General features: G+C 43.8%; 1 protein-coding gene across 2 annotated transcripts in view; it reads right to left on the minus strand.

Annotated features, from left to right (window-relative positions):
- The window catches only part of LOC140478698 (sodium/hydrogen exchanger 9-like), a 480,261-nt gene that overhangs the window by 278,564 nt on the left and 188,879 nt on the right, over window positions 1–12,818 (minus strand). For both annotated transcript variants that reach the window (XM_072572000.1, XM_072572001.1), the window contains exon 8: window positions 6,055–6,160. In XM_072572000.1, the coding sequence (XP_072428101.1) occupies window positions 6,055–6,160 (106 nt within the window). The remainder of the gene's footprint in view (window positions 1–6,054; window positions 6,161–12,818) is intronic.

Here is a 12,818-nt window from a genome sequence, read left to right on the forward strand (position 1 = left end):
CTGTTTTCCCTGGAGCCTCGAAGGCTGAGGGGTGACCTTATAGAGGTTTACAAAATTATGAGGGACATGGATAGGATAAATAGACAAAGCCTTTTCTCTGGGGTTGGGGGGGGGGGGGGTCCAGAACTAGAGGGCATAGGTTTAGGGTGAGAGGGGAAAGATATAAAAGAGACCTAAGGGGCAACTTTTTCACACAGAGGTTGGTACGTGTATGGAATGAGCTGCCAGAGGATGTGGTGGAGGCTGGTATAATTGCAACATTTAAGAGGCATTTGGATGGGTCTAAGAATAGGAAGGGTTTGGAGGGACATGGGCCGGGTGCTGGCAGGTGGGACTGGATTGGGTTGGGATACCTGGTCAGTATGGACAGGTTGGACCGAAGGGTCTGTTTCCATACTGTACATCTCTATGACGCTATGAATCTATGACAGTCCTGCAGACTGCTTCCTGGTTTTTTCTGGCTTTTTAAAAAAATATCCAGAAGGGCTCTCACACACACCTAAATGTTTTATTTCCCCATCACCAAATCACTGACTATTTTTTGTTTTTAAACTATTAACTGCCACAGTAAATCGCCTGTGTAGTAATTACATATTTACATGCAAAGCTCATCAAATGCGAAGGAGGGGACAGGGAGAATGGGAAGGGGCAGGCTGGATTTGCTTTATGGCACTATTCATCCTTAGGGAAGATATTTCCTAATTAACCTGTTTGGAAATGTTATTACACCCCTCTGGAGCAGGTGGGACTTGAACCCTGGCCACTTTTGGAATAGTGTGGGAAATTCTGGTTCCCCAGCTATAGGTAGGATGTTGTGAAACTTGAAAGGGTCCTGAAAAGATTTACAAGGATCTTGCTGGGGTTGACGGGCTTGAGCTACAGGGAGAGGTTGTTTTCCCAGGAGTGTTGGAGGCTGAGGGGTGACCTTAGAGAGGATTATAAAATCATGAGGTGCATGGGTAAGATAAATAGACAAGGTCTTTTCCCTGGGGATGGGGGTGTCCAGATTAGATTATATTACTTTCTTTTAAAGATTAGATTACTTAGATTAGATTACTTACAGTGTGGAAACAGGCCCTTCGGCCCAACAAGTCCACACCGCCCGGCCGAAGCGCAACCCACCCATACCCCTACATATACCCCTTCACCTAACACTACGGGCAATTTAGCATGGCTAATTCACCTGACCTGCACATCTTTGGACTGTGGGAGGAAACCGGAGCACCCGGAGGAAACCCACGCAGACACGGGGAGAAGGTGCAAACTCCATAAAGTCAGTCCCCTGAGGCGGGAATTGAACCCAGGTCTCTAGCGCTGTGAGGCAGCAGTGCTAACCACTGTGCCACCGTGCCACCCACAATCTAGAGGGGGCACAGGTTTAGGGTGAAAGGGGAAAGATTTAAAAGGGACCTAAGGGGCAACTGTTTCACGTAGAGGGTGGTGCGTGTATGGAATGAGCTGCCAGAGGAAGTAGTGGAGGCTGATACAATTACAACATTTAAAAGGCATCCAGATGGGTGTATGAATATGAAGGGTTTGGAGGGATATGGGCCAAGTGCTGGCAAATGGGACTAGATTAATTTAGGATATCTGGTCGTCTTGGAAGAGTTGGACCGAAAGGGTCTGTTTTCTTGCTGTACATCTGTATGACTCTTGGACTGGAGGGAGGGACACTAACACTGCAGCACAAGAACCAGGACTGCAGGCCATTGTCTGTTACCAAGAGAACCATTACTCCATGAACTCAATGAGGAAATTAATTAGAAATTCCCCATGGGCCTAGTGATAACCCGTACAATATAATTTATAAACTTAATAAGAGACTTAATTTCAAACTTTTAAAAATAGTTTCAAGATGATATACAACAGAAGCAAAGAACTGAAGAAATTCAGTTGGTTTGATAATATCTGTGAAGACAGAAATAGATTGAATGTTTTAGAGTTAACACATACATCTCATTGGAAGATTGACTAGTATATAACTGTGATTTTGTGTCTAGAATTGGTTAATTTATGATTGGTTGGGTCAGTGCTATCTCAGTTTTTTCTGCTTTCTTGCACCAATCATAGAAATATCTTCAGTCACCATGACAATCCTTTCCGCTCTGATGTACAGTTCACTCACAGATAATGGAATAGCTTTTACATTAGTATGTGCGGAATACTAATATATTTTTGAGAGGCTTCTACAAAACAGTGGACACACGTGGACAAGTCTGCACCCTGGCAAAGGTAAGGCCTGTAGATGCTGGAAACCAGAGTTTAGATCAGAGTGGTGCTGGAAAAGCACAGCAGGTCAGGCAGCATCCGTGGAGTAGGAAAATCGACGTTTCGGGCAAAAGCCCTTCATCCTGATTAAGGGTTTTTGCCCAAAACATCAATTTTCCTGCTCCTCAGATACTGCCTGAAGTCTGCATCCTGGCTGATCAAGAAGACAATGTAGAGAGACTGTGGCTTCACATGACAAGTAAATCACACACAGAGATCTGGATGTGAATAATGAGAAGCTGGGCAGCAAGAGGCTTCATAATTGTTGTGGGGTGCGTGGAACTTGATTGATTGAAAGTGAATGTCGAGAGGCTTGAATCTTTAAAATCTGGAATTTAATTTACCACCAATCTCACATTAAGCGGAGTAACAAAACTGGATCAGGGTTTCGACATCATTGTCATGTGTCCAGATATATATTAAAAATTCTCTGAGAGAAGGAACATATCAAGTGAACTCCATAGACATATGCATGGGTTAGAGTTAGAGTTAGAGTTTGTTAACTGCACTATCAACTCCACCAGTTACACAAAAAGTATGGATTAGGCTGCTACATTTGTTAGCCATGCCGTCAGTTTTACAATTCTGATATCAGCAGCAAACCCCTCTTTTGAGAGAGGGGGTCACACAGTTAGCTCCGTTGGTTGGATGGCTGGTTTGTGATGCAGAGGGATGTCAACAGTGTGAATCCAATTCCCACACCAGCTGAGGTTACCATGAGTGAACCCTCCTTCTCAACCTCTCCCTTTGCCTGAGGCATGATGACCCTTGGGTTAGAGCTGAAAATGTGTTGCTGGAAAAGCGCAGCAGGTCAGGCAGCATCCAAGGAACAGGAGAATCAACGTTTCGGGCATCAGCCCTTCTTCAGGAATGAGGAGAGTGTGTCCAGCAGGCTAAGATAAAAGGTAGGGAGGAGGGACTTGGGGGAGGGGCATTGGGAATGCAATAGATGGAGGGAGGTCAAGGTGAGGGTGATAGGCCAGAGTGGGGTGGGGGTGGAGGGGTCAGGAAGAAGATTGCAGGTTAGGAAGGCGGTGCTGAGTTCGAGGGATTTGACTGAGACAAGGTGGGGGGAGGGGAAATGAAGAAACTGGAGAAATCTGAGTTCATCCCTTGTGGTTGGAAGGTTCCCAGGCGGAAGATGAGGCGCTCTTCCTCCAACCGTTGTGTTGCCATGGTCTGGCGATGGAGGAGTCCAAGGACCTGCATGTTGAAGTGGAGGGGGAGTTGAAGTGTTGGGCTACGGGGTGGTTGGGTTGGTTGGTCCGGGTGTCCCAGAGGTGTTCTCTGAAACATTCCGCAAGTTGGCGGCCTGTCTCCCCAATATAGAGGAGGCCACATCGGGTGCAGCGGATGCAATAGATGATGCGTGTGGAGGTGCAGGTGACCCTTGGGTTAAACCATCACTAGTCATCTCTCTCGCTCTCTATTGAGAGAGCAGTCCTATGATCTGGTAGGATTATGGCGAGTCTTTAACCTTCAAAAGGGTAGGCCCAGATATGCTCATTCATGTCATACAAATCTGAAGAAAAACCACTTGCTTTCTAAAGATTTAACAAGCAAATTAATTTGTGGAAGAGGCAGTCAGGGTGATTTGGAAACTTGCTTAGCAAGATCTCTGATTAAAAGGTTAATGGGAATCATTCCAATTCACAACAGATGGTAATTCAACCCACAAGGTCACATGTTTGCAGATGTACACACCTCACTGCAAAACCAAACCCAAAATCATTGCTAAGGTTAATGATTTTAAAAAGTGCCTGGGACTAATGATGCACTTTACAAAAATAAATCCACTGTAAAACATTCAGGAAACCCAGGTCTCATTAGGTTTGATTGGAATGATTTTGGGTTTTGTAAAGCAAATAACACATTTACAGGATATAATCCACTGGGTAGCACACCAGTAAATAGTCCCACTCTTCCCAGAACTGTCCGAAATATTCCAGGATCTTTTTACAACACACACAGTACCCCAATATACCTAAGGTTGACAAAAAGTATGGATCAGATCACTGCACCAAACAAGAATTACCATTTATTAAGAGGGATTCAACTGGAACTACAGGCAAACAGATATAAACCATATCACACTAATTGAAACTCTTTTCAACCTTAGAACCTCCCCCCTTACACACAAAGACAACAAAACAAATAGGGAAAATAGATTATTGATACAGGAGACCAAACTAGAAGGTAGTTCAGTGGTCTTTGCTTCCTGGTTCATAGAAACTAAAAAAAGGGACAGGAGGCGGCCATTCAGCCCATCAAGTCTGCTCTGCCGTTCAACTTGATCATGGCTGTACATCCAACTCAGACCCCTGTTCCAAATTCTCCCCAATATCCTTTGATCTCTGTGGTCCCAGCAACGATATCCAACTCCTATTTGAAAACATTCCACGTTTTAGCCTCAATGAGTTTCTGTGGTAGAGAATTCCACCGGCTCCCCCACTCTCTGGGTGAAGACATTTCTTCTCCTCTCAGTCCAAAATGGCCTACCCCATATCCTGACACTGTAACATCATAATATAAAACCAAGCCCTGCGGTGCTGGCGATCTGAAAACAAACCAGAAACTCAGTAGGTCTGGCACTATCTGTGGGAAGGAAGCAGAGTTAACATTTTGAATCTGGTGATGTCATCAGAACCCTGCATTCTTCCCACAGGTTTCACCAACAATTTGGAAACTTGCTTCACTGGATCTTTGATTAAAGATTAATGAGACTCATTCCTATCCTCCCCCCCCCCACCCCCCCCAAATCCCTTACCCAACTGCCTTTACCCTGTCTCGTCCTATTGAATATTACAGCTTTCTATCAGACTCCCCTTCTGATGTGGAGGTGATCCTACTTCAGCTGGTCAGGCCTCTTGTCTTGCTCTGATCTTCCACTGGTTTGTAAGACACACAGAGTAATTAATTCATTTGGAAAATATCTCCGATCCATCAATTTAAAAATCACTGATTCAGGAAGGGGTTTCCTTCAGGTTTAGCCTAAGCTTTTGACTGTAGAGAACAGACAGCTTCTCGGCTGGGAAAAGATTTGCATACACTTCTCTCTCTCTCTCTCTCAAACTTGTCTCCAGCTCCAAGCTGCTCAGCTAAAGAACCAATCACACAATTGGATTATATCCTGTAAATGGGCTATTTGCTTTACAAAACCCAAAATCATTCCAATCAAACCTAATGAGACCTGGGTTTCCTGAATGTTTTACAGTGGATTTATTTTTGTAAAGTGCTTCATTAGTCCCAGGCAACCAAAGGTCTCTATCATTGATAACAGTCACTAGTCCTTAGACAATTCAAGGTCTTGTTGCCAATATGAGCCACATCAGTACACACCCTCGGCTTTAGACAGTCTGCAATTTGAAGTTCAATAACAATTCAGTCAAACAGTTGTTTACATTGCCTGCCAGGAGGGTCGGGCCACTTCATTTTCCAAACTGCTGTCCTCTTTCAAACAGTGGGTTTTTTTGGAACAGTTCTTTCTTACTGGTACATTAAAAACAGAAAAAATAAAAGCCACAGCCCATACACACTCAAAGGCTTTCATCAGCAGTAGATGTTGCAAAAAGTTTTTAAAGCTCTTTACTTGATTGTCTGAAAGATATCCCAATCCATAAATACACCTGTAAAAATATGGACACATTGTTGATTTATTGAAGAATCATAATTGTGGGTGCTGAATTGTGATGATGGTACCAATAAAACAAACCATGATGATTCACAACTCAGTTATAACACAAGGTGACGTGTGTCTGTGTCTATGTGTCTGTTGCTTTGACTTACCTGTAAGGCCACTGGCTTCTGCCGAGAGAAATGCACTCCAGGACAACAAGAAAAAGATCCCAGTCTCCAGCATTGGGAATTCGCAGAGTTTGGTGAATTTCGTTAAGTATTCAAAGCCCACGTTAAGGATAACACATGACAAAGTAACGTATAACCCTATTCTTTTTCTCACTGAATTAAGGCTTCTCATACAAGGAGAGGTTCAGGACTTCTGGAGCTATACGTGGAGTTTAAGAAGGATTGGCGGGGGTGGGGGGGGGGGGGGGGTGGAGGGGATCTGAGTAAAGTTTACAGGTTACAGAGGGATCTGGATACAGTGGACTTGGAGAAGATATTTCTCCAATGGTGAAAGAGCCAGGGGCACAGCCACAGAGTGAAGGGGTGACCCTTTAGAACTGAGATGAGGAGGAATTTCTTCAGCCAGAGGGTGGGGAAATCTGTGGAACTCATTGCTCCAGAGGGCTGTTGAGGCCAAGTTGTTGAGTGTATTTAAGACAGAGGTAGATAGGGTCTTGATTAATGAGAGGGTCAAAGGTTATGGGAGAAGGCAGGAGAATCGGATTGAGAAACAGGTCAGCCGTGATTGGATGGTGAAGCAGACCGGATGGGATGAATGGCCAAATTCTGCTCCTACATCTCATGGTCTCTTTCTGTTACTCATCCCACCTCCTTCACTGGGTGAGAGTTGATCTGGCCATTGATCATGGTCCAACTGACTATCAGGCACTTTGAAGACTAACTACGAATGTCAGCAGACTACCCAACTGTGAAGGGCATCACAGAGCAGGCCAATCCTCCTACTATGTGGCAGTTTCACTTTCATGTTTAGAGTGTGAACATGGTGTGATTTTCCCAATTGCGACCTGGTGTTTCAGCTGCCCCATTCTCATTTAACAATAAAGATTGGAACCACAAGGAATCATCCTGTAAGACCATCCAATGCATGGCCAGAAGTAGGCCATTTGGCCCATTATATGTCTGCTTCATCATTCAATGAGATCATGACTGATCTAATCATCCCTAGCCCACTTTCCTGCCTTTTCCCCATAACCCTAGATCCCCCTTCCTGATTGAAAATCTACCTCAGCCGTGAATATACTTAATGACCCAGCCTTGACCAACTCTGTGATAAAGACTTCCACAGACTCACACTCTTCACGTGAAGAAACTTTTAAAAGTGTGAGCCTTCAGTTTGAAACGATGCGCTCTGGTTCTAGAATCTCCCACATGGGAAACAACATTTTCACATCTCCCCTGTCAAGACACCAAAGTGTTTTTTTTTCCCCCTCATTTATTTATTACCCACCCCCAATTGCCCAGAGGTCAGTTAAGAATCAACCAAATTACAGTGGGTCTGGAGTCACATGTAGGCCAGACCAGGGAAGGATGGAAGTTTCCTTCCCTCAAGGTCATTAGTGACCCAGATGGGTTTTTCCCAACAATAATTCATGGTCATCATTAGACCCTCGATTCCAGATCTTTTTTTTTAATTCAAATTCTACTGTCTGCCATGATAGGATTTGACAGCATCCAAAGAACAGGAGAATCGACTTTTCGGGCATCAGCCCTTCTTCAGGCTGATGCCCGAAACGTCGATTCTCCTGCTCCTTGGATGCTGCCTGACCTGCTGCGCTTTTCCAGCAACACATTTTCAGCTCTGATCTCCAGCATCTGCAGTCCTCACTTTCTCCTCCAATGATAGGATTTGAACCCAGGTCCCCAGAACATTATCTGGGTCTCTGGACTAACAGCCCAGCGATAATACTACTATGCCATCACCCCCTGTAAGTTTCAATAAAGTCACCCCTCAGTTTTTCATATTCCAAGGACTAAAAGCCCAACCTACTGAACCTCTCCTCATAAGACAGTCCCTCCATATCAGGTATCAGCCTAGTGACCCTTCTCTGGATTACCTCCAACTGCAGGATACCTTGCCATTGATAATAAAATAAAAAACAAATCTGTTCACAGTATTCTAGCTGTGGCCTGATTGATGCCTTGCATAGTTTTAGAAAAACCTCCCTCCGTACCATTGAATGGTAAGTGGGTAAGCTTCAGTATCTCTAACGCACTAGCTATTCTCACACAGGAACCTGGACTGGAACAGCAGACCGCTCGACCATAAAACGAAGATTAACCTCAGGCACCTTGTGGTGCAGTGGCAGTGTCCCTACCTCAGAGTCAAGAGGTCCAGCCTCAAGTCAAGAGATATCCTGTAACATCTCAATTTGGATATACCATAAAAAACATCCTATCTGGATGCATCATCTGCTGTGCCCAGAGCCAGAATAAACAAGAGAGTTGTGAACAGAACCCAGCCCAAAATGCAAGCTGACCTTCCATCCACTGATACTGGATTAGTGGTGCTGGAAGAGCACAGCAGTTCAGGCAGCATCCAAGGAGCAGCGAAATCGATGTTTCGGGCAAAAGCCCTTCATCATCCTGCTGTGCTTTTCCAGCAACACACTCTCGACTCTAATCTCTGATCGGTTAGTTAGAAAATATCTAAAGTTAATCCAACCATCGCCCTATGTGCACAGTCCAGTAGTGGTTATTTGTCATAAAATGAGTAAGGTGAACAGCTAGGTCATAGATTGCAGGAGATGAGCAAAGAAGAGGTACGTCAGAAAGACTGGTCTGTGAAAACTCTATCGTTATGTTTTAAATTCCGAGTTTGAGTTTTGCTTCCATTTCCAACCGCGTGGTGCAGTTCTCTGATTACAGCATTGATTTGGAGCTATCAAGACAAAGTTTAAAAAGCTCGTAGATTGTATGGGAGGGTTGATAAAACAGAAGGTTTTCGGCTCATTGGTAGTAACGAACTGGAATAGTGGGAGGTATTGGCTCTGAATGTTAAGGTGACTTACAGACAGAGAAAAGTGCAAATATTTGAAACTTGAAACAAGTGACAGAACAAAGAGGAGTTCAGCATAAATTGGGAGAAAGACTATAAATAATTAAGAACAAGAACTCAACTCTGTGATCGCAGAACCAACTCTATGGTCCTTTTTGCAGCACTAACAACCATTCATCAAAGAGAAAAAGGTATAAGCTGCAGCCTTTCTACTTACTCAGTACAACACCACAGGTCTCATTTTGGGCTTTTGCCCGAAACGTCAATATTCCTGCTCCTTGGATGCCGCCTGACCTGTTGTGCTTTTCCAGCACCACCTGATCTTGACTCATTTACCACAATTCTTAGCAAAGTTAACCATGCATTCCAACTTCAAAAATCACATTTGTTTATTTCTCCTCCTTTAAACTATGCTTCACTGAAGGAAGTAACACACAACCTTTCACTTTAGGGGCAGCACAGTGGCTCAGTAGGTTAGTGTGGCTGCCTCACAGTGCCAAGGACCCGGGTTCGATTCCAGCCTCAGGTCACTGCCTGATTCTCCCTGTGTCTGTGTGGGTTTGCTCTGGTTTCCTCCCATAGTCCAAAGATGTGCAGGTTAGGGTGGATTGGCCATGCTAAATTGCCCATAGTGTTCAGGGATGTGCAGGCTAGGAGGATCAGCCATGGGAAATGCAGTGTTATAACAGGTAGGGATTAAGTCTGGGTAGGATGCTCTTTGGAGGGGTCAGGCTGGACTCAAATGACCTGTGTCCACACTGTAGGGATTCTATGATTCACTTGTGAAACACAGATCTTATCCCAGTTGTCCCAAATGAATATTCACAAGCTGATATAAAGCAGAATATCATTTCCTGAGTGCATTTGCAATTCTTAAATGCCATTTATAGTCACGTTTTCCCACTGATAACAGTGAGATGTAAACATAGTTTTCAAAAACAGTGCTTCTTCCGCACAGCTCTCACTGCTCATCCCTGCCCTCCATTTTAGCCATAGTCAGCTCTTGGTTTTCATGGCATTTGGGGACTTTTGGTTAGAATTTTTACATTGCTATGCCAAAATATTACCCTCCGATCTCAGTTTCCTCTTTTCTTACTAATTCTCAAAAGGTTAATCTTACTGCTGGTAATTATTTGACCAAAATGATCCAGCAGCCAAACATTAAAAGCTTGCCATAGAAACGTAGAACAAATCAGGGAGGACCTCAAATCTGAAAAGAAGTCATTTTTGTAAAGGACGATAAACTTTGGCAACTTTTCAAAGACTTCAATCTTTTTGTTGAGCTTTCTGAGTACTTAAAAATTGAAGGTCCACAGAGATTGGTGTTAGGGAGCATCACTCGCCAACCTATGTAAATGCTGAGAGGATGTTGCCCCTCATGGGAGAGTCTTGGACCAAAGGACATATTCCCAGAATCAAAGGGGCGCCAATTTAAGACTGAAATGAGGAGGATTGAATATCTTTGGAACTCCTGGCCAGAGAGTCATGGGGGTGGAGTCCTTGTGAATATTTAAGGCTGAAATAGATTCTTGATCAGTTGGGGGATCAAAGGTGACGGGGAAAGGGCAGAAAAGTGAACGTGAGGAATGTCAGAACAGCCATGATCCTAATAATGTGGAGATGCTGGTGTTGGACTGGGGTGTACAAGGTCAGAGGTCACTCGTCTCAAGCCTGCTCTATCATTCAATAGGATCACGGTCAGATGTCACATGACACCAGGTTATAGTCCAACAGGTTTATTTGAAATCACAAGCTTTCAGAGCGCTGCTCCTTTGTCAGGTGACATCACTTTCAAATAAACCTGTTGGTCTCATGTGACTTCTGACCATGATCCTATTGAATGGTGGAGCAGGCTTGAGGGGCTGAATGGCCTAAGCTTTTTCCTATTTCTTACAAGGTTAACAATTTAACTGAAGATAATGATAGAATTGTCCACAGGTTTGGAGATATCACAAAGATCTGTGCAAATGTTAGAATCCTGAAGGAGAAAAGAATGAGTACAATCTGATCCGGATGCAGGGGAAGATTAGACTGAGTCTTGCAGCTGATATTTAATGCAGATCAATGCAGTGTCATGCAAATGAGTTGATTATGTGCCAAGTACATGCATACATGCAGGAACCCAAACTAAAGTATGTCATTCAGGAAGGAAAATTGTGATGACTTGGCTTATAAATCTCTAAACGTTGGAGACTTTTTGTCTAAACCATCGGAACAATATGATGTTAGGGAGGATTTAAATCTCAATGGACAGTGGGATAGGCACCATCTCTAACATTAAAATAAAAGCAACAGGGTGCAATAAAGAGTGAGAATGCTGGATAGCATTCGAGAAGGAAGGCACGCCATTTTAGATTGGAAGACATTAAGGAGGACAACGAGGAATACAAAGATACATTTGCAATTCATGTATGTAAATACACATTGCGTTAAAAAAAACAGATCATGCAAAATAAGAACAGGAATAGGCCATTCAGCCCTTTGATCCTGTTGTGAATAAGATTGGTGAACTGTGAGCACAAATTGCTATGCAGCAAGTGGCAGTTACAGGAACGGTTTCGAAATAGTGAGGGCTGGGTGCTTAATATTCAAGGAGGTGGAGGAGATGGTGTTGGACTGGGATGGACAAAGTTAAAAATCACACACCACCAGGTTATAGTCCAACAGGTTTATTTGGAAGCACTAGCTTTCGAAGCGCTGTTCCTTTATCAGGTAGCTGTGGAGCAGGATAATAAGACACAGAATTTATAGCAAAAGATTTCAGTTGTATGACACTGTGGTCTCTTGCTATAAATTCTGCGTCTTGTGGTCCTGCTCCACAACCACCTGATGAAGGAGCAATGCTCTGAAAGCTAGTCCTTTCAAATAAACCTGTTGGACTATAACCTGGTAAGGAGTATTTGGACAAGGTCAATCATTGTATTATTTTGTTTAGATTAGCAACGGACAACAGCAAGGAAGCATCTAAAAGTAGAATTTTTGAATTCGGAGAGGGCTAACTTGAATGTAAAAAGAAGGGATCCAATTAGGGTAAAACGGAACCAAACATATGGAGGAAGAACTGGCACATGATAAGATGTGATCTTTAAGGAGGTGTTTCAGGGAAGGACTAAGTTTACTTCAGCACGTGCAAAAAGTGAGGAAACCAAAGCCAGGGATTCTTGGATGTCAACAGAGATGGACAATGTGCTGAGCCAAAAAAAAAACAATGGGCAAGCGTTCTTGAAGCAAAAGCAAGGCTGAACCTGATAGGGTGAGAAGGGAAAGGAAAAGTTAAGTCAAACTTCAACCGGACTAGATAGGGTAAACACTGGAAGGATGTCCCCAGTGGCTGGGGAGTCAAGAATCAGGGGGTCACAGTCTAAGGATAAGGGCTAGGCCATTTCAGGCTGTGATGAGGAGCAATGTCTTCACCTAGTGAGTGGGGAGTCTGTGGGGTTCATTAGCACAGAAAGGAGTCAAAGCCAATACACTGACTGCTTTCAGGACAGTGTTAGATATAGCTCGTAGGGGCAAAAGGGTTCAAGCTTTACTGACAAACTTTGATACAAAATGCTCATTTTGCATTTTAGCCTCGCCCTCCATCTCTAAAAATATCGGTCATCTCCTTTTGCTCACTGACCCCGCCCCACCATCTACTATTTACATACTGGTTAAAAGAAAAGCTGTTTTATATTAACAGAAATTTGATTCACTTTTTAACCTGCGAGTCACAGAAAATAGGAGAACTAGGCCGTTCGGCCCACCAAGTCTGCTTGCCCATTGAATGAGATCACAGCTGATCTGATGATCCTCAGCTCCACAGTCCTGCCTTTTCCCCCCAGAGCTCTCGATTCCCTTCCTGATTAAAAACTGGTCTCAGCCTTCAATATCCTAAAATGACCCAGCTTCGACAGTCCCGAGGCAAAGA

The sequence above is a fragment of the Chiloscyllium punctatum genome, chromosome 6 (genome assembly GCF_047496795.1).
Source record: "Chiloscyllium punctatum isolate Juve2018m chromosome 6, sChiPun1.3, whole genome shotgun sequence".
In the NCBI taxonomy this organism is placed as follows: Eukaryota; Metazoa; Chordata; class Chondrichthyes; order Orectolobiformes; family Hemiscylliidae; genus Chiloscyllium; species Chiloscyllium punctatum.